The 26,033-nt window shown below is 39.9% G+C and overlaps 1 protein-coding gene across 5 annotated transcripts in view; it reads right to left on the bottom strand.

Annotated features, from left to right (window-relative positions):
• VPS13C (vacuolar protein sorting 13 homolog C) overlaps nucleotides 1-26,033 on the bottom strand; it is an 87,856-nt gene that overhangs the window by 39,070 nt on the left and 22,753 nt on the right. For all 5 annotated transcript variants that reach the window (XM_027704428.1, XM_027704430.1, XM_027704429.1 and 2 more), the window contains 31 exons: nucleotides 25,516-25,633; nucleotides 25,041-25,170; nucleotides 24,670-24,748; nucleotides 23,834-23,973; nucleotides 23,090-23,243; nucleotides 22,581-22,657; nucleotides 22,338-22,397; nucleotides 20,691-20,841; nucleotides 19,253-19,369; nucleotides 18,194-18,297; nucleotides 17,726-17,893; nucleotides 16,650-16,954; nucleotides 16,216-16,363; nucleotides 15,376-15,484; nucleotides 14,804-14,937; nucleotides 14,337-14,493; nucleotides 13,536-13,615; nucleotides 13,264-13,323; nucleotides 12,313-12,478; nucleotides 11,243-11,359; nucleotides 10,624-10,727; nucleotides 10,026-10,193; nucleotides 9,307-9,611; nucleotides 8,779-8,923; nucleotides 7,639-7,783; nucleotides 6,653-6,783; nucleotides 5,117-5,286; nucleotides 4,359-4,597; nucleotides 2,936-3,165; nucleotides 2,528-2,620; nucleotides 1,288-1,653 (listed from right to left, as the gene is read on the bottom strand). In XM_027704428.1, coding sequence (XP_027560229.1) covers nucleotides 1,288-1,653; nucleotides 2,528-2,620; nucleotides 2,936-3,165; nucleotides 4,359-4,597; nucleotides 5,117-5,286; nucleotides 6,653-6,783; nucleotides 7,639-7,783; nucleotides 8,779-8,923; nucleotides 9,307-9,611; nucleotides 10,026-10,193; nucleotides 10,624-10,727; nucleotides 11,243-11,359; nucleotides 12,313-12,478; nucleotides 13,264-13,323; nucleotides 13,536-13,615; nucleotides 14,337-14,493; nucleotides 14,804-14,937; nucleotides 15,376-15,484; nucleotides 16,216-16,363; nucleotides 16,650-16,954; nucleotides 17,726-17,893; nucleotides 18,194-18,297; nucleotides 19,253-19,369; nucleotides 20,691-20,841; nucleotides 22,338-22,397; nucleotides 22,581-22,657; nucleotides 23,090-23,243; nucleotides 23,834-23,973; nucleotides 24,670-24,748; nucleotides 25,041-25,170; nucleotides 25,516-25,633 — 4,670 coding nt within the window. The remainder of the gene's footprint in view (nucleotides 1-1,287; nucleotides 1,654-2,527; nucleotides 2,621-2,935; nucleotides 3,166-4,358; nucleotides 4,598-5,116; nucleotides 5,287-6,652; nucleotides 6,784-7,638; nucleotides 7,784-8,778; nucleotides 8,924-9,306; nucleotides 9,612-10,025; nucleotides 10,194-10,623; nucleotides 10,728-11,242; nucleotides 11,360-12,312; nucleotides 12,479-13,263; nucleotides 13,324-13,535; nucleotides 13,616-14,336; nucleotides 14,494-14,803; nucleotides 14,938-15,375; nucleotides 15,485-16,215; nucleotides 16,364-16,649; nucleotides 16,955-17,725; nucleotides 17,894-18,193; nucleotides 18,298-19,252; nucleotides 19,370-20,690; nucleotides 20,842-22,337; nucleotides 22,398-22,580; nucleotides 22,658-23,089; nucleotides 23,244-23,833; nucleotides 23,974-24,669; nucleotides 24,749-25,040; nucleotides 25,171-25,515; nucleotides 25,634-26,033) is intronic.

Raw genomic sequence — 26,033 nt, forward strand, 5'->3', positions numbered from 1 at the left:
CCGGGTCCTGCACTTTGGCCACAACAACCCCCTGCAGCACTACAGGCTGGGACAGAGGGGCTGGAGAGCAGCCAGGCAGGAAGGGAGCTGGGAGTGTGGATTGACAGGAAGCTGAACAGGAGCCAGAGTGTGCCCAGGTGGCCAAGAAGGCCAATGGATCCTGGCCTGGCTCAGGAACAGTGTGGCCAACAGGTCCAGGGCAGTGATTCTTGCCCTGTACTCAGTGCTGGTGAGGCCACCCCTGGAGTGCTGTGTCCAGCTCTGGGCCCTCAGCTCAGGAAGGACATGGAGGTCCTGGAGCAGGTCCAGAGGAGAGCAACGAGGCTGGGGAAGGGACTGGAGCACAAGTGCTGTGAGGAGAGGCTGAGGGAGCTGGAGCTGTTCAGCCTGGAGAAGAGGAGGCTCAGGGGAGACCTCCTCACTCTCTGCAACTCCCTGACAGGAGGGGGGAGCCAGGGGGGGGTTGGTCTCTTCTCCCAGGCAACTCTTAGCAAGACAAGAGGGCTCAGTCTTAAGCTGTGCCAGGGGAGATTTAGATTGGATATTAAAAAGAATTTCTCTCCAGAGAGGGTAATCAGGCATTGGAATGGGCTGCCCAGGGAAGTGGTGGATTCTCCATCTCTGGAGGTTTTTAAGAAGAGACTGGATGTGGCATCAGTGCCATGGGCTGGGAACCACTGTGGGGTTGGATCAAGGGTTGGATTTAATGATCTCGGAGGTCCCTTCCAACCCAGCTGATTCTATGATTCCATGATTCTGTTCTTGGATATATATTTGGTAGACTGACCAACTAGAACTCAGGTGGAGCTGACCTGTTGCACAAGCAGCTGCACACATGGTTGTATGGAATTTTACCATGCTGCTTCCATAAATGGAGATTGTACCATCCTGGAATGGGATCTCCCTTTGAGAACAGAGCGTAATTTCTATCTTAACATTGAGCACAGTGCTACAGCAACAAAAAAAGGTGGGCAGTAATATGAATATTCAAGTAAGCCAAGCTCAATGTTCATATAGCAAAACTTGAACATGAAAAATAGTAGAGAAACAGAGAGGGCCAGATTATTCCACATAGCCACTGCCATTAAAATCTACTGTTAATTGCAAACTTCCTGTAAAAACCACATTATGCTTAGTCACACTTGCCCAACTGCTAAAGAACTCCTAAGAGCATTACAATTTAAACCTATTACTAATTTAGCACAGACAAAGTGTATTAAAAAGCTACTTGAACATCAGGAAACATGCAGAAGTGTTTCAAACTGCTAACAACCAGATCCCACGTACCTCCAGCGACGTGTCAGCAGTGACCTCCATCAGCGAGGACCAGTTTTTAAGGACACCTGAAAATGCAGATTCCACCAACAATAAAGGGACAGTCCGATGGCCCAGACCACACTCCAAGGTCATCTGAACTGATTTCACCACAATGTCAAACTTCTCCTGTTTCAGAACTTGTTCACGGTCTTCATAAGTTTCTGTTGCTTCTGTGGCTACATCAACCCCGAGGAACCAAGCATTGCACTCATCTATGGGCTTCACTTGCCACAGATTCTCAGAAACTTCAGCTGCTCCTCTGGCATCCTCCTCTGTTGCCTTGGGTTTTATGGCAGCCATAATGGTAATGACAGTATTCAAAATGATGGGTGAGATCTTGAAAAAAGAAAAAAAAATCTTCTATTAAAATACAAAATCTATTATAAATGGAAATAGCAAATATTACAGGTGCTCGTAAGAGATGCAATTTAAATTCCAAGAACAGAATCCATTCATGGACCTCCTCTTGTTTTCTTCTCCTACAAAAGGTCCCAGTTCCTCCCTCACAATCCCACAGGACTAAGAACAGTATTCTCAGATTGGAATTTCACTTTTGCCAATATGTGGTACTCCCATACCAGCAGCCACCACGCTGAAAAGCATTCCTTTGTTTTTGAGATCCCTGAGGTGTCCACAGAAGCCTGTTGGCAGAGTTCTGTACCCCACCACTCCAACTGGCAGCACAGTACAACTGTCAAAGGAATTCTGCCTCAGGAACAAGGGACTTACAGTTTAAGGCTTTTCATATCACACATGCCTATTTGTGAACTTTTTACAGGAGAATCAGCAACTTACATCCAGAAGTACCTTCACCAGAGACACAATTATTAGTTTACCTGTTAAGAACAAGGTATTTCACATTCTGGAAATCATGTTAACAGTCTTATATCATCCATGTACTTGGGGGTGTGTGCCTTCTTGTAAGACTAACCGAAGACAAAAATAGTGGTGGTGGCAGCAGGGGGAAGGGTTATTTCATAACTTGGGAAGAAAGTGGTAGGAGGAATCCTAGAATCTGAAGTATTTAAATGAGTCCTTTTTGGTGAAGGGACTGTCAGCACAAGGAACACATAATGACTTTTTCCAACATGGAGCAGCTCTAAAAATGTTTATTTCTAGAATTAAACTAACGGGGAAAATGCAAATTTTAACCACCAAAAACAGTTTGAGAAACACAGCTGTTCTTCAAAAGACAATTTAATAATCTTACCTTAATAGTAAGTTCTTCTATTGTTACTGCCACAGTCTGTAATCCTGAGGCATGCATCATATTTTCCATGACCAAGGAACATGGTCGTAACACCTGAGTGAAAAACATCATTTGATTATTAAGGTGGCTCCTGGAATCTAAACATTTCAAAAGGTCTTGTATTTTTTTCATTCCACAGGCCCAGGGCATGCTGACCCCATAAAGTAATGACATGTTTCAGAGCAACGGCATTTTTTCATACACCACCACACATTCCAGCACCCCAATTTGTACAACAGCAATTTTGCACTGGAAGATTAAAAGTCACTGAAATAAAAGCTTTTGACATAATGCTTAAAAATGCTTAAAAACAGACAAAACCCAACACACAGACTGACAGTACAGTCAAAAAAACAGTGGTTTTCTTACAGTAGTAACATTCTTGTCTTGTTTTTCTTTGAGAAAGGCACAGGCCAACACTTTGAAGCCATTCACTTGAGCAGTCATCCTCTGTGCATCCCTTCCAGATGTCAGAGAAAAGTCACATTGGAAAGAAACTTTTAAGGCAGGAGCATCAGCATTGGTCAAATTAGCAACAAATACAACTTCTGGGTCCAGAATCACAGCTTTTACTGTCATATTTGGCCGTACAGGTATTTCTGTGAAAATAAATTTAAAAAAAACAAACCTTGGATATAAAAGGTTTGAAAGCATTGCCATGTACATAATACTGAAACCATGCGTGAAAATTGCTACCCAATTATAGAGGTACAAATTTAACAAATAATGTCTCCATTTTTACAGGAATACACTGCTGAAACTGAGTATCACAGTGTTCAGAAATCAGCAGCAAACTGGTCAGAACTTCAGCTTTGAATAAACTGCTCAGTGCTGCAGAAGGACAGGATTAACTCTGTACACTGTAGTCAGCCTAAGCCCTGGCTCTACAAAGCCAAACTGGAAATAGTTATTTTAGGCTCAACACCTAAAGTGACTCACTTCTTTAGAGTGAACACTTACAAATCAAAGCCAAATTATCAATACAGAATTTCTTGCCTGAATGTTTGGTCTCCAGAAGGAGAGAATCATATTATATTCTCTCAGTTAAAAGCAGGACACTTTACCCTAGTGATGGATCAATCCCTTTGGTTCTCAGTGTTGTGGGAGCCTCCTGCACGCCAAACTAATCACAGGGGTTACTCCTGCCTAACACTTGCTGGAAATATCAGAATATCAGAGCTATGCCATGGAACAGGAGCCAGTTTGGGCCTCAGGGCACTACAGGAAAAGCAAAGGAAGTTGGACATGGTGGGTTGCAGCCAGCAACACATTTGGGTAGTCCTGAACATTCCTTGCAAGTGCTGTTTTCCTGGAGTGAGTATCATCCCTCCTCCATCACAGGACTTGGGCACATCTCCAACAAAGGGAAGAGGAGAGCAAGTGAACTGCTGACATCACCAGGGCAGTTCATCAAACCTCAGGGTCACTCCTGGTGCTCTGCCAAGGTCCCCAAAAGAAAGGGAGGGCTGTTGGGAACCAGCCAGACAACACACCCCACAGGTGAGGTCTCACCACAGCTCAGACAAGCCCAGCAACCACTTCAAACCAACAAAATACTCTTAGAAGTGGTCTTTCTTGCCCTTATGTCATCATGCTTTACCTCCAGTCCTCAACCAGAAAAAAGAAATCAATCTACTGTGTCAGTGGCCAATACCCACATTTTGAAGAACAAATTTATTTCTCAAGTCTGATCCCAAGACAGCGTCTTGAAAACTTTTGGAGGAATTGTTTTCAGTGTGAAGTCTTGCAAAGGAGGGGAATGGGGGTGGAGGTGGAAATTGGTTTTACAGACCTGTTTCTGGCTTGGATTTCCCAGAAGCAACTTGCTTTAATTGGAACTGTGCAGATCTTTCAGCTGAGGATGCTGGCATCGAGTTAATGAAAAAATCTGCTACTGTCAACAAAAACTCCATACTGGCACATATGTACAGCTTGTCAAGGACTGCAACAACATCAGTTCCATTTTTATCCTGCTTATACCTTATATCTATCATAGAACTGTCATGTGTGTCATCTTTCTTGTCTATCATTCTGGAAAACAAGTTTAAATAAGAAACATTTCAAACATGGATCTAGAAAAACAAGGATGCATAAGCAGTGCCATTTTTCCCTCCCCATGGTGTTTATAAATACAAGCAATCAGTGTTTCTTCCAGAAATCAGAGGGTATAGACTTTTCTAACAGAGCAGTAATTTCAATTTCAAATTAGTGCACTACACTTTTGGAAGTGGCACATAAGAATCACAGTGGAGTTCCAGTGCACAGAACTCTGGCTGAGGCTGGGTACTCTCAACTCAGCTCTTCTACACCATTTACTGGAATCTGCAAGACTCCAATACGTTTTTTTGTTTGGGAAATCAACATATAAAAGTAGAAACTTGCTTAACATGACTGAAATTACATCATTCATTGTTCAAGCACACAGCATGACAGGCCACAACTGGCAGCACTGCTGAGTTTTGTCAATCCCACATGAAGCGAGGCACAGAAGAAGGGAACAGTCCCCCTCCTGAGCTGGAGTCTTTCCATTTCTGGTGCATTCAAACTTACCTCGCAGTCACATTCTGAATTCCTTCTCGGAGATCATCCAAGGTACAGGCCTTGAGTTCAACTTTAATGTCCATGGAGCCATCTGAGAACATGTCCCCAGAGGATGCCATGAGGTGCAGGCGCAGTTCCCCGAGGCGCAGTTTGTCACTGTGCACAGGGAGCAGAGAGCTCTGCCCAGGGGGAGAGGGGAGGGCAGTTAGCACACAACAGAGCAATGAGCACGTTTCCCTTGCTGCATTTTGAGCCATCAATGAAGGATCTGATTAGCCTGGTGCTATCATCAGCCCTCCAACCATACAAATTAGTCCCAGAAACTCACTGAGGAAACAGAAAAAGCTCACTGGGCTGCAGTGAAGTTGTTTCTTCAGCACAGTGCTGGCAGTTGTTCAGAATGTATGACTGCAGGATAACCCATTTGAACTCTAAATGCCCTCCCAGAGGACCCCTCCACTCTTATCACACTAACTCATTTACAACACCTCAGCAATAAGTGGAAACTATGAGGAGAGGTTGAGGGAGCTGAGATTGTTCAGCCTGGAGAAGAGGAGGCTCAGGGGAGACCTCCTCACTCTCACAACTCCCTGACAGGAGGGGGGAGCCAGGTGGGGGTTGGTCTCTTCTCCCAGGCAACTCTCAGCAAGACAAGAGGGCTCGGTCTTAAGCTGTGCCAGGGGAGGTTTAGGTTGGATATTAGAAAGAATTTCTTTCCAGAGAGGGTGATCAGCCATTGGAATGGGCTGCCCAGGGAAGTGGTGGATTCTCTGTCCCTGGAGGTTTTTAAGAAGAGACTGGATGTGGCATCAGTGCCATGGGCTGGGAACCACAGCGGGGTTGGATCAAGGGTTGGACTTGATGATGATCTCAGAGGTCCCTTCCAACCCAGCTGATTCTATGATTCTATGAAACCATACGAAGGCAAAATTAGAATAAAATCCCATTCCAGTGTCTTTCTTCCCTGTGATGCTCATTACACAAGAGCTGCTTTAAAATGATACACAACTAACATTCACTGTATACAAAGACATACAAAGCAAGCACCTTCACACCTGCACAAAGTGTATTAAGTCATGAAAACAAGGGCACATTTCACGTCTTTCTCTTCTGTTTTCAGCACAGAAAATATATCCAGGATTGCTCACAGCTGGGGATATGCAAGAGGAAAATATGGGGCACATACACCTTGGATCTGCTTACTAACTATACAGGCACCATGCACAGCACCAGCACCATCTGAGCTAACAACTCCTGCTCTTCGGATTGTGATTTTTACTTTGGATAACTGGAATCAAAGCTTGAATGACCAAATCAAATGCTGGGTGGGTTTGGCTGGTTGGTTTAGTAATACTTTTCAGTGTGATTTTTGGAAATGCACATACATTCTCCAACTTAAGGACATTCTCTGCCCAAGAAACCTCGAAGCTCCACAAGGAAAGCATTACAAAGCCGACACAGCTGATGCAACTTTGGTTTGCTGTCCTGAGTTCTGCCCATGTGAGATGCCCACCCCACCTGTATGGTAAAAGCTTGGTCACAAACCTGATTCTTATCACTGTTGTAGAGAATTACGGAAAGGGACTCAAAATTGAAGTCAAATTTAAGTGCTGTATAACATTCCACAGAAGACTGAGCTGTACAAACACTCTTTTGTTCAGAAGCAAGAAGAGGACCTGGTAGCGAAAAGAAGACATTTTCACATTTCTTTAGAACACTGAGTTTGGGGTATTTTTGCTGTTGGTTTGGGGGTTCTTTTGTTGGTTGGTTTGGTGTTTGGTTTTGTTTAACATCAGAAAGTCACAAGAAGAGGAAAAGCTCTAAATCCTGAAGACTACTCAAAGCAATTCACACTTTTAATTCCTCAATATCACTTTGTTCTATTCAGGACATGCTAAAATTACCTAGCATAGAGTGGTTTAAGAACCTTTAAAAAGGCTAAAAGTGCCCTTGGTTTTCTGCAGTTCTGCATTCACTTTAATGAAGAATACACAAAGTATCAAGTCTGCTTGAGGGGTTTGCACTACTCTTCCTTCCTGTTTCTTTCCATAGTATAGCAACTCAACTATTAGACAGCAATCTTTTGACGTTGAGAATGTTAAGTTTGGGGCAAAAATGGGTTTTGGCAAAGTGTTAGCAATATTTTATCCAGAGATATGCACTGTTCACACTAACACACTGTCTGAACACTCATATTATCCTCAGTTGTTATAACTGTGCATTAACATTCTGGGGTAGATGATTTGGCATTTTTCTTTTTTAACCACCTGCACCTTAGAAGAGCCATTGACATGGACTGAAGGACACCATCCTGTAGAAGAAGAATCACAAAAAACACGCTACAGAAACTTCTGACCATCAAGATCTCACACTCCATGTATGTGCACACATCCCTATTTATAAGTGTTCATGTACACAGTACATATGCAAGTGAAAAGAATTCATATGCACACATTTAAGTGATAAATGTGATGTTTGGATTTACAAATAGTCCTCTGCCTGAACATCCTCAGCCTTGGAGTTAAACATACCAGATTCATGTGGAACTTTCCCTTTTTTAGGTATCTGTGTGAACTCAACATTCTCTTGCACAGCAGTTGGTTGGGAAGAAGCTCCCCCAAGGTTTTCAAGTAAAATTTTCATGATAACAGTCAGATCATCTTCACTGAGTGCAATCTGTAAAGGGATAAACCAAAAACTTCAGTTTGGGTGACAGAAATAATTTGCCTATTTTTCCTATAGTATATTACTTGTTATGAACAGGAGTTACAAGAAATAACACTCCATATGATAACCCCTTTCCAGTCTTGTAAAGGATCTTTGCCTGCTAAAAATGTGAGTCATTGATGAACATATGCACTTCTAACAATTCAGTAATCCCAAAACAGGACCAGATAACATTAAAACCAAGGCTTGCATTGTCTACACTAAAGCCTTCAAAGAGTTAATGAATGTGAATCCAATAATAAAATTACAGAATTGTGAAAAAACCAAGTACCAATAAGTGACAAAATGCAGCCACTTAGGCCATAATACAGTGTTAGAAGTATTTTTTCTACATTTGGTTATTTTTGTTTGTACTCCTTTAAATCTCTTAAATCTCCGTGCTTCACCAGTGCTATATTTGGCCATAGCACAGATACAGGAATGACACAGGGCTCAGGAACAACTATAAGGTGCCTCAGTTTGCTTTTACTTGTTTAAATCCATATGGGTAATGTAGGAAAAGAAAAAGTAAAGCCCTCCCTCTGCAAAGATGTCACCCACACTTTTAAATTGTTGTGCATTAGAGATACTCTTTTCATTTCTATAAATCTAAGAAACACTCAAATAACCTGAATGTTACAGGTGAAATTTGAAGTCTTAAATCTAGTTTTTAAAAGCTAACTCAACAGGCAATCTCAATGATTTTACTGACTACTGAGTCAAAGGATAGCTCCAACAGCAAAATAAAACTAGGTTTTATTCCATTTGCACACAACTACATCAAAACTATTCATTATACAATATCAAAGCTCCAACAGATCTATAAACTGGACAATAAAGCTGGAAGTCTTTCAACATTCCTAAAAGACACAAACTGAAATGAGTTTACATGCTCCTTGACTAAGCTGGGTACTATTCTGAGAAGATGTAACTTTTGATGTGGCTCTGATGTGACATGGTATTACCTGCATTGGTTTCAGGTCTCCTTTGATACCAATTGTTGGGCATTTATGATACCATGTTGCTGCTAAATTTCTCTGGACCAGCAAAGTCAAACTCACAGGACACAAAATTTCAGAGTCTGGTTGAGAATCTGTGGATATGACACACCTAACAAAAGACAGGCAAATCAGCAGAGGAAAAATATTCAGCAGTTGCAGAATCTCAAATAATATCATAGCAATCTAGCAGAATATGGGTATAATTATTAATTATTAATTTAAAAATAAGTATGTATGCTGACATGTGCTTACACCCAGGGATGCACTTCAGATGAACTCAGTTACTGTCCTATCATTCCGTTCTCTCCAAGAAGTTTCAGAGATTGTGTCCCTCTAAAAACACTCCTAAACTTGGCTTGGGGAGGTTTTTGGTTGGTTTTAATATGTTTTCATTGCCTATCATCTTTAAATAATAGAAAAATGCTGCATATGGAACACGATCACGTTTTCTTTAGGAACACTTTTCAACTCAGAGAAAAACTCCACATATACCTCGATAGTTTCAAATGGGTCAGCTGCACATCCATGCTGTCAATGACTGGAGGAAGAGGAGACTCATCTGAAGACACCAGCTTGAATTCATTCTGAACTCTGATTAAGCCAAGATCAGCCACCAAAGCGTTATATGAGGCTGGGGATTCAGGAATAACTATAACTGGAGCTTTCAGGTTGACATCCATGGAGAGGCGGAAGCTCTTCCTGGCAAAGTCCTTCATGCTGGAAGCTGCCATTTCTGCTGCCTGGGCAGTGACTGCAGTCAGGGCTTCCTGGGCTGTTTGGAAGTTGTTGAGGAAGTTCTATGGAGAGGAAGTGGAAAAAAGTAAGAGTTCCATGAAAACAAGCCTCTCAAAAAAAGGCAAAATGTAAAATTAGGAAGAATAGTCCAGCTGTGGTATAAATATGAAACTCCCCATTTAACCACGCAGGTTTCAAAAGACAAAAAGATTCAAATCATGCACAAGCTAAGACATTGCTTGATTATTTATTTTTTAAGATACTATTAAAGTTATCAACTCCATTATTTGTTTTGTCATCCTTCTCCTTATTTGTCACTCTTCTAAAAAGCACTTCTAAAAAACACTTCTTCAGCAAAATACCTCTATGTGCCTGTACACCAGCTCACCACAAGGGAGAGGTCAAAAAGAGCTGGTTACAGTTCATTTTATTAAAAACTTCTAAAGTCAAGAAGAGAATTTGAACTAATGTCTTACCAAGAGAGACATGAAGAACTTGTGGAGGTAAATTATCTGGATGCAGCCCACTTTCAGAGACATTTTGCCATCCACCCTTGACATGTCAGTGTAGGCTTCCCCTGCCGTGGCGTCTGGGTAAAGGGACACGTGAAACCTGAACACTTCATCTCCCATGATGGACACAGCCTGCAAGGTCAAGTCCACACAGTTAATATTTCCAGGCAGTCATCTGAAACAAGAAATATTTCCCCAAGACAACTGCAACTTCTCAGCACTACTTGGACACAGACAATGCCAGGCAAAAAGGAAACAGAATCACCGATTTTACTGGATGCCTCTTCTCACTTGCTTATCCATAGCCCATTTTATATTTAACCCATGCCACTCAGAATTAAACATATCAGTGCAAACGTGATTAAAAAGAGCTAAATATTAAATGGAAGAATATTTTGCTTCCCTGAGATAAAGGAAATTAACCAATAAAATTTTGCTTAATATTTGGTACGTTACATCATACTTAGGATTCCATTACACAGCAAATAAACTACAGTGCTGTCATAAAATCACTGAAAGAACTGAGTCTTTTTGTTTGTTTACAATCTGCACAACACATCACCTTTTTATGGACTGTTTTTGGATCAACATTTGTAATTACAATGTCCTCAAGCCTGGAGAACACTTTAATCTTTTTAGGCTTCATTGCTACAGATGCATCCATTCCTGATTTGAGACAAAAGAAAGAAACAATAAATGCACTTCAACAAATTTCCAAATAAACACTTCTGCTAAAAAAAATCCCATTAATTATTACTGAATATAAAGAATAATAATAGCTCAGAATCCAGCCTTCTACTGTGTAACAACAGCCTGGGACAGAAGTCAGGACATTAGTACATGTGACAAATTTGCCAACACAAATTGACCCTAAGACTGAAGTAAAAATTCCCAACACTATTTAGGATTTTGCTATTAAAAAATGCAAGTTTGTGCTATTTATTACATAGTGCCTTCATTTCTTTTAATTTTACTCCACTATTTAAAAAAATCACCTTCTTTTTCCGAGTCAAACATTGCCTTTCCTTGCAGGTTCTTTCATACAATAAAATATATCCTAACACACATTACAAAGACATATGCAGTGCACACAGGCCTTTCAGAAGTGAATGGAGGGAAACCACATATTTCATGTAATATTTACATAAACTTCAGCTACTATTTAAATCAAAACCCCTCACCTTGTATTCTGATGTCTGCAATCCTACAGGTCTGATCACACACTGTGATACCAAATGCATTGAGCTTTGCAGTGAGTTTTAATTCACAGATATCATCGTGGGCTGCATCACCACACACTGGACAGGAAACACAAGAGGCACACAAGAACTTCATTATAAGTCCACTGTTTAAAACAAATATTACATTATCTGTTTGTACACAGATGAACTATTCAAAAAGCTACCTGCAGCTGTTCTCAAAAAGTTAAGATAATCGTTAGTCAGGATATAACACAGTTTTCTTCTGGCACATGAACAGCCACCAATACAGGCAAAAAGCCATCAAGATGCCATCTTTTCTCCCCACTAATACCTAGTTTTCACACAACAGGATGCTGAATGCAGTGTACACTGCAGTATTTGAAACCCCATCTCCCAGGAGAAATGTGCCTTTCTGTATCAAGGAGCAAGGCCAGTTTAGGCACATTGGCTGGAAAAGGTTGGCTGCTACACTTTGTGTTTCTGCAGAAACCACTGTGAACTCAATCCCAACAGTTTTAGGATTAGAAAACCTTGAATTTCACAAACAACACTACAAACACAAGAATCAACTACACAGGACCTGACAAAACATTAAGGAGCTTCCATGCCAACACTCCTACTATTTCAAGGTTACAAACACCAGGATCAAAACAAACACACCACCCTTCAGTTCAGAACTTCTCTTTGCTTCCCCAGAAGAAAGTTTATTTTCAGCAATGAAAGCACCCTTTGGAGCCTTCAGATTGGAAAGACACTGAATCTCTGGCAAGGCTGCACACTGCAACTGTCCTTGATTCAAATTTAATAATAAAAATCAGACCACCACCTAGGAAAAGTTACAGTGAGTAAGGAGAATTTGTAAAATTAAGCAACAGTAAAAATATCTGGTTTTTTTTTTAAATAAGATTATTTTCTCCCCACTTATGGTTGTTCCTGCTTTGTTCTTCCACCACACAGACTGCAATGCTGCCACCTGAAATGTATCCTTTGAGAGTGAAGGTGAGATGCTGCCAAACAACACAAGTACAACCTTTCTAATACCACATTACCTGGTCTCAGAGCACTTCCTTTTTCCTCTTCTTTTGTTTGAGGCTTGTGGTCTGATGATTTCTCAGCACTGGGAAGACCACCTGATGGAACACTGAAGGTGAGAAAACTCAAGATGGAAAGCAAAGCCTCTGTGTGCAGTACTATATCCAAAGATGAAAAGATGACCTAAAATGAGGACAAGGAGACAAAGTAATATTCTTTTTAGTCGCAGTTTATTGCATAACAACTCAGTTACTGCCACAGAGTTGAGAAAAAAAGTGTCTTGCTCAATATGACAAGTTTCTGACCCTTCCATCTCCTTCAATTTACCACCAAAAAAGCCCCACAACAGCTGAGGGAGCTATGGAAGGGAACTATAAAAACAGCCACAGAGGAGCTGAGCCAATCTAAAAACTGATGCTTCAGGTGGTTCTGTTTTTCCAGTAGTTCTTAGTTCTGCTGCATTTCAGTGTGGGCTGCTGAGCACTTTGGTTGACAACTTCAGAACCATGTGTGAAGATATTTTAGTAGATATGATACAACAACAGCAAAACCAAACAAAAAACCAAACCCAAAACCAAACAAAAAAACCCACAAAAACAAAACAAACAAACAAAAAAAACCCACAACCAAAACCCACCCCCCTCAAGATTCAAGATTTGCAATCAGAACAGAAAGTACATGAGCAGTAACTACTCTTACTAGTATTACTTAGTAAAACCTGGTATCAGGTACCCAACTCTCCCCAGCTCAAAGCAGCCCTTGGTAAATGCTGGTTTTACAGCTTCTTGTTTAAAAAAATTAATACACTAAATACTTCTGAAAAAAAAAAAACTTTTTTCCACCTGGAATTCCCTTTGAAGTAGTTAAATATAAATCAGTAGGTTTTAATGATGAGAGTCAGGGCTTTGGTTTTCAGCTGTTACCATCTGAGAAGCTTAAAAAAAAAATGAAACCCAGCCAGCACTTACATTGATGTTTTGCTTGGTGCTTTTGTAAGTTGTAACAAAGTCTGGCCCATCAGGATCAGCCTAAAGGGAAAGAAAAAAAAAGGACACAGTCAGTCTCTACTGAGTTAACCAATAATTAATAATAAATTAAATAAAAGAATGAAATTAAATGCTAAGTTGGAAAACAGGTATTTGGGAGAAAGTCTGGTTAAGTTTTAGATACAAATCCTACAAAGTAAGTATGGAAGCCTTATTTTACTCCCCATGTAATTTTAGTGAAAATGTATTGAAACCTTAATGTATTCCATTTTCAGAAGATGTTCATCTGTCTCACTTGAAGAATTAATAATGCAAAGAGGATCTCCTTTTGAGTCTGCAAATAAAGAAATAAAAATGTAAAATATCTCCACTCACAAGCTTTACTCCACCTATGGAATATCTCCATGCTAATTCTCAATTATATACTAATTATATACTATTCTTGCTGAAAGAGTGAAGGTAAACAGCTGTTTTCACTGGGAAGCTGCACATTAGCATTACCTTGTGAAATGCTATATTCCCTTTATTTTAAATTAAACTAGTAATAATTAACTTATCTTGGTCCTGAAAAAAGATTCAAAATTGGAAAGTTCTTTGCATTCCTGTAATTAGTTTTGCACTCCTATCTTCAGGTTTTTACATTCAAAACCTTACTTTTCTACTTTGAATACATGGCTATTTCAGTTATTACTTCACTATCACTTTTAATCATTATCTGACCAATCAAGGTCACTCTGCATTTCCAGTGCTGCCAGAACTGGTCACAAAGCACAGATTCAGCAGCTCAAACCCCACTGAACAGTCACAACACTTGTTAGGAATGACCACTGCAACTCAAAGTAGGCAACTCCCTCAAACTAACTCTGACAACAGCAGTAAAACTTAGTGTCAGGTAAAATACATTCATTCCATCCAAATGACACTGAACAGCCCCAGTAAGTGAATTTGCCCTTTTTTCCCCCTGTAATTATTGATTTGGAGGATGTTATTCTCTTGCTATAAAAGCTGATTGCACACACTCTACTGACTGTGCACCAGTTTTCTGGCAGACTTACCCTTTATTTCAGTGCATCTCATGACTATTTTTTTCAGATATGCTGCTGCAGTCAACTCATGATTTCTGACTTTGGTTTCAGTTCCAAGCTGTAGCACAGTCAGAATATGTAATGGGTATCTCTCCTTCTGAACCTGCTTCATCAAGGTTATTACAACCTGCACCATGGAAAGGGGAGTAAGGTCAGGGTTTCAGTGAGGCTGTCCAGACATGGCAGGCAGTTACACGCAGGCAGTACCTCCTCAGCTAAACTTCAACAGTAACATTAATCTAGATATTTTGCATTTTTACAGAGAGACCCTACAAGCCCAGTTTGCTAAAGACTTCCCCTGGTCCCACCTCTGTTCCTCTTGTTTTCTTTTTGTTGTTAAGTTAAACTGTTAAAATGGACTTTACAGCCCACTACTTCCAAGAACCAGACTTGAGTACTGGGTTCAGGAACAGTAATTTGTACAGATGGGCACATACCTCTTTGATTTCAAAATTAAGCAGCACATTGATTACATCTTCATTCAGTGGCTCTTTTCTCTTTTCAGACAGCATTCCTTCTGGACCACTCTTACCCTGTACCAAAACTGATCTCTCCATTTCTTTGGTTTTACCTGAAACATTCAATAATCTGGTTAACTTTTGAAATTGCCAGGGTTTGTTTAGCTCAAGAAACACATCCAACTCTTTCATCCATTCAGAGAGCTTACATTCACCTAAGATAAGCTGGCAACATGTCCCCAAGCAGAGCCTTGAACTTCAGAGCACGAAAAGGAAACAGAAACATGTTCTGGCAACAAGACAACTCTGCCATCTCAATACCTTGCTAGTTCCTTGACAACTCAGCCAACACAACTACCACATTTTGTCTGTAATGTTTCCAGTTTTTTGAAGTATCCAAGTATGAGCATTGTCCTTGGAGAATTAAAAAGAAGAGTTTCTCACTTACACACCTCTCAGATCTAAACTCGTTTTCCAGGTACTAAATGCTTTTCCTTACTCCTGACAGCTAACACACTTAGTATTCATGACAAACAAACTTCAGCTCTGACCTTCCTTTTGCAGGACTGATTTTGCATCAGTTTGTTTTTCTTCTGCTTCACCAAGGTTTTCTGTCAACACTCTGAGAAAGACATTCAAATCCTCTTGACTTAACACAACCTGAAAAGTTGCAGATCACAGTTCTCAGGAAAAAGACATTGCTCCTTAAACTTATCACCTGCTAACAAAGCAGAGCAATGCTTCCTGACAAGAAGAGTGCCTTTTTTACAAGTATTTTGTCAGCAGAATCATCCCTTGAATAACATAAATAAATTCTTTCAATCACTTATTGTTACAGTATTAGGAGATTAAAGGTTCTGACTTCCACAGCTGTATCCATACACATTGCAGCCCTTAACATATCTATGTTTTTAATACTTTCCTGTCAATGACATGCTACTTAATATTTCAATTCCAGTTTCACCCAAGATGTACCAATTATTGTCCTTCCCAGCACATAAAATGCCACAGAAAACAACTATCTTGAGTCTTTCAGGGGTGATGGGAAGGTATAAAGCTGCAGATACTAAGGCAAATACTTGCATTAATTTAAATTTAGTTGGTCCTGTCTCATGGCAAGGAATAAACAAGACTCCTTCACATCCCTTTCTGTTTTCCCTTTTAGTCCTCTCTCTTTTTCTCTCAGGTTATTAAATGCACACAGCAGTTTGGCTGTTCTATAGGATGCTTTCAAGCCTCTACATTTATATAGGTGGGGTCAAATCCTGTTACATCACTGAAACTCACTTCACATCTACTAAAAATTTGAAACTTATTGCCCCCTTGAGTCCAGAAATAACACAAGGATTAGTCCCACATTAAGTATTTCACCACCTTTTCACAAGACTTACATTCATTGTGTCCAGATACCCCGTGATCTCCAGCACAGGCAGTTGGTGAAACCAAGCTGCAGAGAGATTTCTTTTCACTGACAGGCTTAAATTAATAGGGTGAAGTATCTGAATATCTGGATGTGACAAATCTGTCTCCACAGTGGTCCTTGAAACACAGGGGGGAAAGGAAAACAAAACACACAGCTGGGAAGTTAGAAGTTCAGTCATATGTTGAATTTACAAAGTCAAATCTCAGTCTCAGATGCAATAAATAGTTTCCCGAGCAGAGCAGTTCTTTATTTTGTTATTGAATTGCCCTTAAGGTAAGAGCATTTTAACACTGATTATTTGACACTATCATCAACCACAGTTTCTAAGCAAGTAAATTAATATCCTATAAAATATTACTATTAGCAATTAGTGAGGGCATTATTTAGTGAAGTGCACTGTACCTGGACAGCTTCAGCTTTGTCAGCTGCACATCCATTTTGTCAATGACTGGAGGCAAGGAACTGCCTTCTGGAGCCACCAGGCTGAACTGGTTCTGCACCCTGATCAAGCCCAGGTCTATCACGATGGCCTTGGGGGACACTGAGGACTGGGGGATGACAATAACTGGTGCTTTCAGGTGAATGTCCATGGCCAGGCGAAAACTCCTCTGAGCCAGGTCCTTCACACTGGTGGCAGCCTTTTCTGCAGCCTGGGCTGTGGCAGCACTCAGAGCCTCCTTGGCTGTCTGGAAGTTGTTCAAGAAGGTCTAGAAAAAGCAGTTGAAGAGAAAGTAGAAATGTCTGTAAGCAGTTTTTTACTCTAGGTTACTTTCTTATACCACCAACCATGCTGCCTACCGTGTGGAATTTTCCTTGGGGAAAGTCAACTTGGTGCCTTCTGTCATGGCCTCTAATGGAGAATCAAAATAGTACTAACCAGTGCAACTCACTTATTTTAAACTCATCTTTACTGTTTCTTCCTTCCTAAGCTACAGGATTTCTTAGCTCGTTAGCTTTTAGGGATGCTTCATTTTTAAAGGCCCTCTTGCCCTCAGTGAATACTAATTCCTACTAAAGACAGTACTGAAGGAGGGAAAGCTCACTGGTGCTGTACTGAAAAAGCCAACATTAGGGTTCTTCAATGTGCAAACACTTAAACTGATGATTTTGCAGGTGTCATCACATCTAACCCTGCAGAAAGATTTGCCTCTAATGTTACCTGAGACACCTTTGCAATGAACTCAGGATTTTGCCAGGGTGGCGAGGGCAGCAAACACAAAACCCCCACACTCCCTTAACAGCACCAAGCTTTCCTCTATTTCCAGAGCTGAGGCTGGGAAGGGACCCACTTGCAATGCATTTGTTTTTTTGAAACTGAAACCAGTGACAGCTCACCGAGCAAAGACTGTTAACAGTACACATGGAAAATTAAGCCCATCCCTTCTCTTTCAAAAACTGAAGCTGCCACTTGTACTGAGGACACAAACATTGGAGACCAATCTGAGAACACTGCAGAGACAAAGGAAAAGAAGACTTACCAGAAGAGCCATGAGGAATTTGTGAAGGAACACTATCTGAATACAGCCCACTCTGAGAGATACAGAACCATCCACTTTTGACATGTCAGTGTAGGCTTCTCCCTCAGTGGCATGTGGATTTAATGTCAGATTGAAGCTGAAAACTTCATCTCCTACTATAGACACGGCCTAGGAAGAGAGAAACAGCACCTACCAGCCATCAGCAGCTTCTAAACAGGTCCTTAACACACAGAACTAAACAAATCATCAGCCCATCAGATGTGCAAGTTAGATTACTACTTCTTGAAATCCTTTAAACATCCATTCTTGTAATATGAAGATTATTCTTTACTACGTATCTTATTTGAAAAGACCTATTAATAACAAACCAAATACTTTAGAAAGAGTGGAATATGTATTACATTTCACTTTTATGCACATAAAACTAACCAAGAATCAAGTAAAACTTAAAATCTTGTAGTTGAGTACTTTTTTATGAAGGGTCCTTGAATCAACATCTGTGACAACTATGTCTTTAAGTCTGGCAAAGAATACAGTGTGACTTGGCTGAAGGCAAAGAGATGAGTCAAGACCTGTAAAGTATAAAAATAGAAACAGTAGTGTTGCATAGCAAAAGTGACACTTATTTTCAGGGTGGGGACACGTGACACCAGCAGAGGAAGTGAGAAAAGCTACTAAGCTCTGAAAATGTGACCATCCTACAGCTTTGACCAAACCAAAACAGAAACATTTCTAACACAGATACTGTCTCAATATCAGCCATCTCTAAAAATAACTGAGCTACTACTCATAGAAATACATTCACACAATAATCCATTTCTTAGTAACCAAGCTACTGAGTGATTTTATTGAGATTTTCTATCAGAATAAATGTTACTATATTGTATTTGAATACAATATATTTGCATTAAAAAATCTTGTGTGAATATTTCCTATGATTTAGAGATGGGCACAAGCAAAAGACTTGATGAACTGCACTCCATAATCTTGTATATCACACATTCTTAAATATCCATAACAAGAGAGAGTTTGGGCAGCTGTTAGGATGGCAGCTACAGCCAAACTTAGAAGTCAGCTCCCCCTCCCCACTCCTGTCCCCCACCAGGAATTATTGATAGTCCTTCTCAGGGTAAAAAGGAATCAAAAAAACAAAATCAAAACACGAAACCCAAACAAATCCCAGGGGTTAAAACGCAAAGAAAACATTTTTTAGCGTTTGTTATCCTAAATAATTCAGGTATACCAGAAAAATATCCAAAGCTTAGTACAATGTGAAAAGCCACCCATAATCTAACTCCTTCAAAGCACAAACCTAATTATCTGAATAATAATGTATCACATTTTTCTAGCTTATGATGGACAAGACTGACTTTGAAAACAAGACTACAAATCATGTTTGTAAAGATAACAATAAAAAAAAGGCAGATGCTGCCAATTTACACCTTAATTATCTTTAAGTCCAATTATTAACAGTTGCTTTGAAACTAAACTATCAGAACAGTTGCTACTAACAAAAAAATTTCACACCTTGTATCTTGATCTCTGCAATGTTCTTTTTCTCATCACAAATATTTAAACAGAAGGCATCCAGCTTGGCAAAGACCTTGAAGTCAAACACATCCTTATCCTTGGAAGGTCTAGCCACTAGAAATGAGAGAAAGTAGGATTTTCAAGGTACTTATAAGTCATATTTTCACTTGAACTCCTGAGAGTATTTGAGGGTTGTTTTGGTCTAGGGGCTTTTTGGCATTCATATGACTTAGTTTGGTTTCTTTCAGTATCTTGACTAAGTTTGCAACATCCCATCTTAGAGCAACAAGTCTTCCTCTGGAGGCATCTCTACTGCTAAAACACATCAGCATTTACTTATCACTCTGTGTCTGATATTACTCCCATCTAGCAATGGCTCCCTATTGGAACAATTTTACCTTTTCTAAATCAAGGGTAATTGCTGGGTTAAGAGGAAATAAACTGCACAGCATCCTGATTTGTAACATTAAGCCTCAATAGGCTCACTGCAGTGTTGGGATTTCTTCAGGTTATCTAACAGTTCCTGTTGCAGGATCCTTGAGTGGGAAGTTTACTCAAACTTCAAGCTTAGAAGAAATATCAAAACTTGGCAGCCTATTTCAGGCAGGCAGCACCCAGGTTTTGGGAGAGCAAGGATAAAGGCTGGGGAGAGTAAGGTGGATTCACTCAGAAGTGACAAAAACTATCTCTGGGGAAAGACCAGAAGCCATCAGACCTCACTGATGTGGTTATGCACCTTCACTAACCATAAGTGGCAGAGTATTAAACCAAGAGCTCAAATCTTTATGTGCTTTGTTAAACTGTGCACAGCAGCAGCTTGTTTTGTAGATTCGAACCCAGGCCATTTAAACTTACAAGTAACTCTGAACATTCTCCACTACACACCTCGTTTCCAGCTCACTTGATGCTCAAGTTTTGCCCTTAATATTAAAGGCAGTGCAGCTGCTCTCATCTGAGCCTGCGTAGAAATAAATTCTTTTTTTTTCTGTTTCAGTACTACAGGAACAGCATGATTTTCATTAGCTTAGCAAAGAACTTGGCTAGTTGTTTGAAAGTATATTTAATTGCCTGTATCAATAGCATAGCATAATCATTCAAGTACTGCTTATCTCCTTTATTTTACCAAGAACACTAAGATTATGTTGTTGTTTGAATCCTCTAAGCTGACAAAAATCTCATTTACCCAAATTCAAGTCCATTTGTGAAAAGGCTATGAAAAACATGAATAAAAATCTCACCTGAAAATGCTATTTATGATCCTAGAAATTCTTTCAGTTATTGGTTTTTTGGAATCAGCCCTCCAGCCTAGTGAGCCACAGACACATGAGCTTTCATCTTCATCTCACACTACAAAGCTAATCATGTTTCTCTGGATTTGACTGTCTTGCCAGCATGCAACACTTTTAGAACCATCATTTGGACAATCCCACTGTACCTTTTTTCAGTCTAGTGTCATCCTCTTGCTTTGCTTTCAGAGGTGTGTCTCCCCTGCTCTCGCTGCCCGAGGGACTGACAGCTGTCAGAAAACTGAGAGCAGACAGAAGGGCCTCTGTGTGCAACAGGAGGTTCAAGGATGAAAAGGTTACCTGTTGAAAACAGGAGACTCCAGATGACAAAACAACAACTTACAAGCGTAAGAGTTGGGCAGAGGTGCAAAAGCACCCAGTGCAACACAACAATCTCCTAGAAACAGCAAAGCTGCACATGTTACCAGCAACCTAAAGCAACAAGCTTTCTGTAAAGCAGAGAGGTGGGAAGCTTAGAAAATAAGAAAACCTAGCAAGAAGCCAGCAGCTGTCCCTGCTGAGCTATCAGCTCCTCAGTGCAAAAGCAGAGGAATATGACACTGGTGTGGTCAAACAGGAGCACTGGACTGCTCCTGCAGGAACAGCCCCACTGCAATGGGCAGTGGCAGGGCTGACAGGCACTGGGTACACAGACACTCCTCAACAAATCCACTGAGGCAGTCCAAAAGGTGAACAAGTGCCTGCTGTGCAGTTTAATAAAAGTTATCCACTTGGATGGGCTTGAAATTGGAAATAGAGCCCAAATGCAATTATTCCAGACATAGAAAGCCCATGGAAGAGTTGCAAGGTGACAGCAACACCTGCCAATGCATACAAAATTGAGTTCTCTTAACATCAGCACTGCCCCAGAGCATGAAAACAGGCAGCTCAGAGCACTGCAGTGGCAGAACTGTCATCCTCTGCTGTGGCTTCAGGAACTTCTTTTTGGCAAAAAGATTCCAGTATTGACTAAACTTCACAGATGAAATCTACGGATACTCTAAAACCATTAGGTGATAAGTGAAATATTTTAGTCTTCACACCAAAATATGGCAGGCAAAATAATGCCAAGTTACAAAGAGGGGGAAGCACCTATCACAGAAAACACAGTCCTTTGTACTTTATTTTCAGAATTCCTCAAGACACTCTTTGTCCTTAGACTGAAATCTCTGACTCAAAAGTACTATAGAAGAATTTGAGAAGTTAGGTACTTATTTTCTAAAAACATTTCCCTATATTGCAATAATTCTTAAGAGATCAAAGTCTCATCCTAGAGTCTACAACAAGTGCTGGAGAGGGACATGCAGGATTTGTGAGAAGTTCCCCAGCCATATTTCAGAGCGAAGAATTAGAACACAGTACCCTCTGCCCTCACCCCTGGATGGAAAATCACTCATAAATGGATTTAGACTTATTGAATTTAGCCAACAGAGTGGTGATTATGTGGCAGATTATAATATATACAGATTATCTGCCAAGAAGGGGAAAGACTTCTTGTCTCCACTAGTTTCCCATTCTGGGCATGTGAACTTCATGATCTCTGATGCAAGAGAAGATGCTTTCTCTTCTCTTCTTTGAATTTACCCACATGATCTAGCTACAAGTGTTCCATCACAGTTCAACAGACCAACAGACTGCTCTTCAGTGGTACAAAAGCTTTCAAGTACATTTGAACTCTAAATCTCCTGCTGCAAGGCTGGGAAGGGCAGGAAAACAGGAAAGTCAAAAAACTTATTCATTCCATTCTAAACAAGCAAACCAAAAGAAAATAAGCAATAAAATCTGCAAACACTCACTTGAATCATCTGTTCAGTGTTGTCAAAAGCTGTCTGAAACTGTGGCCCGTTTCTGTCAGCCTGAAAACGATGATTTGCATGAAGGTTAATATTAATTCCAACCAGGTACTGGTTGGTTCCTTCTTCAGAAGGTACAAAACAATCCAACTACCTCTGAATAGTAGGTTTAAGACTATATATAGACTACGTATTAAGAATATGTAGAGGTGATTTAAAAATAATTTTAAAAAGCTGTATGTATACCTTGATATATTCCACCTTCAGAAGGTCCAAGCCAGGTTTATCTGAGGAACTAATGAGATGAATAGGTGTTTTTTTACCTGGAACACACCACAGGAAATAAACAACAATTAGGGTCATTTCTGCTCTTTCAGAGAACCAAAGAATTTGTGCCTTGGAGGTAACAATTAACCCTCAATACTGTTTGTTAAAATACACTGCACCACCAAATATGAATCACTGGTTTCTCTTTGTTAAGTGCAAACTGGTGAATCTGTACCCCTTCTCTACCCAAAGACTGAGCTCTAAGCTATTTATTTACCCAGTAAGCATTTGGTGAGAGTGCAGAGCTTATCAGCTGTACCATGGGACAAACACTGCCAATGGACAGCTGAATATTGAATACTGGAACCCAAAAACTAGACCAACATTTGCATTTCAGTGAGCACAACAGACAGAAGAGCCACAGCTTCACATAACTGATATATATAAACACACACACACACACACACTTCTCTTCCATTCCTTATTACCTCCTATTTCATAGTAATCCAAGCTTATTTTCTTTAAATAAGACACAGCTGCTAAATTATAGGTTCTGACAGTAGCTTCTGTCCCCAGATGCATTACATCAAACACAAGCACTGTTTCCTCGGTTTTCTTTTGCTTGGTGAGTTCTACTAAAACCTGGATGAGCCAGAAATACACAGTTACACCATCTTCTCACATGTAGTATTCTCACCATTTAAACCAACAATGAAAAGAAATGCAAAACTAATGCTTTTCCTGCTTTGTTGTTATTTTTATTACAGACTTGAGAGTATAAAAAGAGAACGAGAAGTGATTGTGTAATAGTGACAGCTATAAACATAGAAGATATTTTGGGATTTGTTCTTTCCATGTGACCTGCTTCAGTCTGACTTTTGTTCTTCCAGTGCAGATTTCCCACCCCCCCACCCCCTAATTATGACTTGGTACTATTTTTTTCTACCAAAAATACTCCAACTCTTCTCTTTTTTCTTTTTTTAAATACATAATTCATCTGTGTGTATGTATTATGTTTTATTTATATGCATCACATATATATAAGAAATAACTCATATACATACCACATATAAATTGCCCACACATAGAAATATTATGTATATACTTGTATATTTTCTGTTTGGTGGTTATGTGCTTGCATCCACTAATCTGGACAACACTGGTAAATGAATACTGGATTTTTTAAAAAAATATTCTTTATGTAGAAGGTGAAAATAGAATTCCAGACATACCTCTTTAATTTCAAACTTCAGCTGAAGGTCTGTCAGTTCCTCCTGAGCAGGCTCCTCACTTCTTATTTCTTCTCCTTTAATTAGTGATTTATCAGTTGGTTCAGAGCTTTCCTCAAAATCAAAATACTCTTCTTCAGAGTCTACAGAAGTGAAATGACTTCCTCAGTGAACTTTTTCCAGAAACAGGATTTTTCCCATTCCAACAGGATTTTTAACTGCATGAGCAGTTTAAATCTACCCTGACAAAATATAGTGTAGATCCGTACTGCTCTCCTACCCACTGGGTGAAGGGTGAACAAAATTAAAGCCCTTCAAAACAAAAATGAAGGACAGCACTGGGGTCCAGATGCATCATCAGACATTCAGGAACACACATAAGGAAAATCAGTTATAAAGGAAGCTCCAGGAAAAAACTGTGCAAGGTTCCACTACAGGAAAGTTCTCCCCTAGAACAGTCGTGGAAATGAATGCTCAAATCCACTGTGTCAATACAGTAATTTCCCATTTGTTATTCTAGTTCTGCCTTTTCAGAAAAAGGAGAGTTTTGCTAATGCAACACAGTCAGAAGAACCAAATACAGCTGGAATTCATAGTTCACTTTCACTTGAAGAGGTTGCTTATGCATAATAATTATTAATTATTAAACATGAAGTGCCTTTGTTTTCTAGAAAAAACAAGTTTATTATTCTGAGGTAACATCAGCATCTTAAATCTTTTTATGCCGTTGAAGTTAGATATGACCAATCATACTCATCTCTACTGTTCTATGTTTTAGCACCAATAACATGAAAATATGAGCTATTCTACCTGTACAAAGGCACATCTGAGCTCCTTACCTGACACCATCTCTGCCAACAACTGGGGTGTCCTAAGTAACCCTTTACTGACAACAGGAATTGTGGGAATAGCTGGTACCTGGAAGGAGGGAAAAGAGAAAAATCCAACACATGATTTTCAGGTTTGTATAACTTGGTATCTCCACATTTTCCACTGATGGTGCATGTCCCACCTTGGCTCCCTCATATTCTTTGGAAAGGTCAGTTTTGCCAGTCCTTGAAACCAGCAGGACAATGCCAAAGGCTGCACAAGCCTGGTCTGAGTGAGCCCAGCATGTTCTGGTGGTGAGTCACAGTGAAGACACTTTGCTTAGCAATGTCTTTTTATTTTATTATTTTTTTTTCAGTTTTCCTTGTTGTAGTCAGCTTACCTTTGTGCTTGGAGCTGACACAGATGACTTCTGAGGCAAGGGAATGCTGTCAATCAGATCAAAAATTGCCTTGATCTTCTGGTCAGACAGTCTGACATGCACCAAAGGAAGGCCTCCCGACACTTTAAACCTTTTTTTAAAAAACAAAGGGATCAAACTCCAAGACAAAATGCACATGCCAATTCTTGAATTAAATCTTGCCAATGTGGATACTCAGATATAAAGATCACATCACTGTGAAACCTGTGATTCTGCACTAAAACAGGTCTGGAACTTAGTTTAAGCAGTAATTAGCAACCAGCAAAGGATCCAGGGAGCTAACTGGCCAAAACAGGGTTTGTAAACAGTAGTGAGCTATTCTTTAGTTAATACCTTCAAATTATAAAGTGTAACTGAACCTTTAGGGAAACCAGAGTTTTCTTTTCTGTAAGTACACAATAATTAAAAACAAATCTTCTCAACATTAATACATTACTTTGGCATCCTGGTATCTCTTTCCACCATGGATTTTGCCAGCTGTACATGAATATCCATAGGCTGCAAAATGTGCAACGTTGATGGATGTTTAAAACGAGCCTTCTTCCAGTCTTCACCTGCAAAGGGTCAGTAAATTCACATGAAAAACCATCACCTGCTAATTGCTTTAATCAGGGTATCATTAACTTAATCAAATGGCATCACTAGGATGGTAAAAAAAAACCCCACTCACCAACCAGAGAAACCTAAAACCATTTAGGTCGAGTATTTTAAAAGCTTTTAGTCTACTTTGTTAACACTATTGCCTTAGCAGCCTTAAAAGCCCAATTCCACACTAAAAGATATATCTAATTATTGAACCCCCAAAAAAGATGGACAGATAGACAAATTGACAGACAAAATACAAAACAGTAACCTAGCATTCTGTTGATTCCACAAACTCCAGGCATTTTGAGCTGTATTTTTTCCTGCACATGATGGAAAACATAATAGTTCTGTGCATTTACATTCACTGAT

Source organism: Neopelma chrysocephalum, unplaced genomic scaffold (assembly GCF_003984885.1).
Source record: "Neopelma chrysocephalum unplaced genomic scaffold, ASM398488v2 Primary Assembly neopelma1_274, whole genome shotgun sequence".
NCBI classification, from domain to species: domain Eukaryota; kingdom Metazoa; phylum Chordata; class Aves; order Passeriformes; family Pipridae; genus Neopelma; species Neopelma chrysocephalum.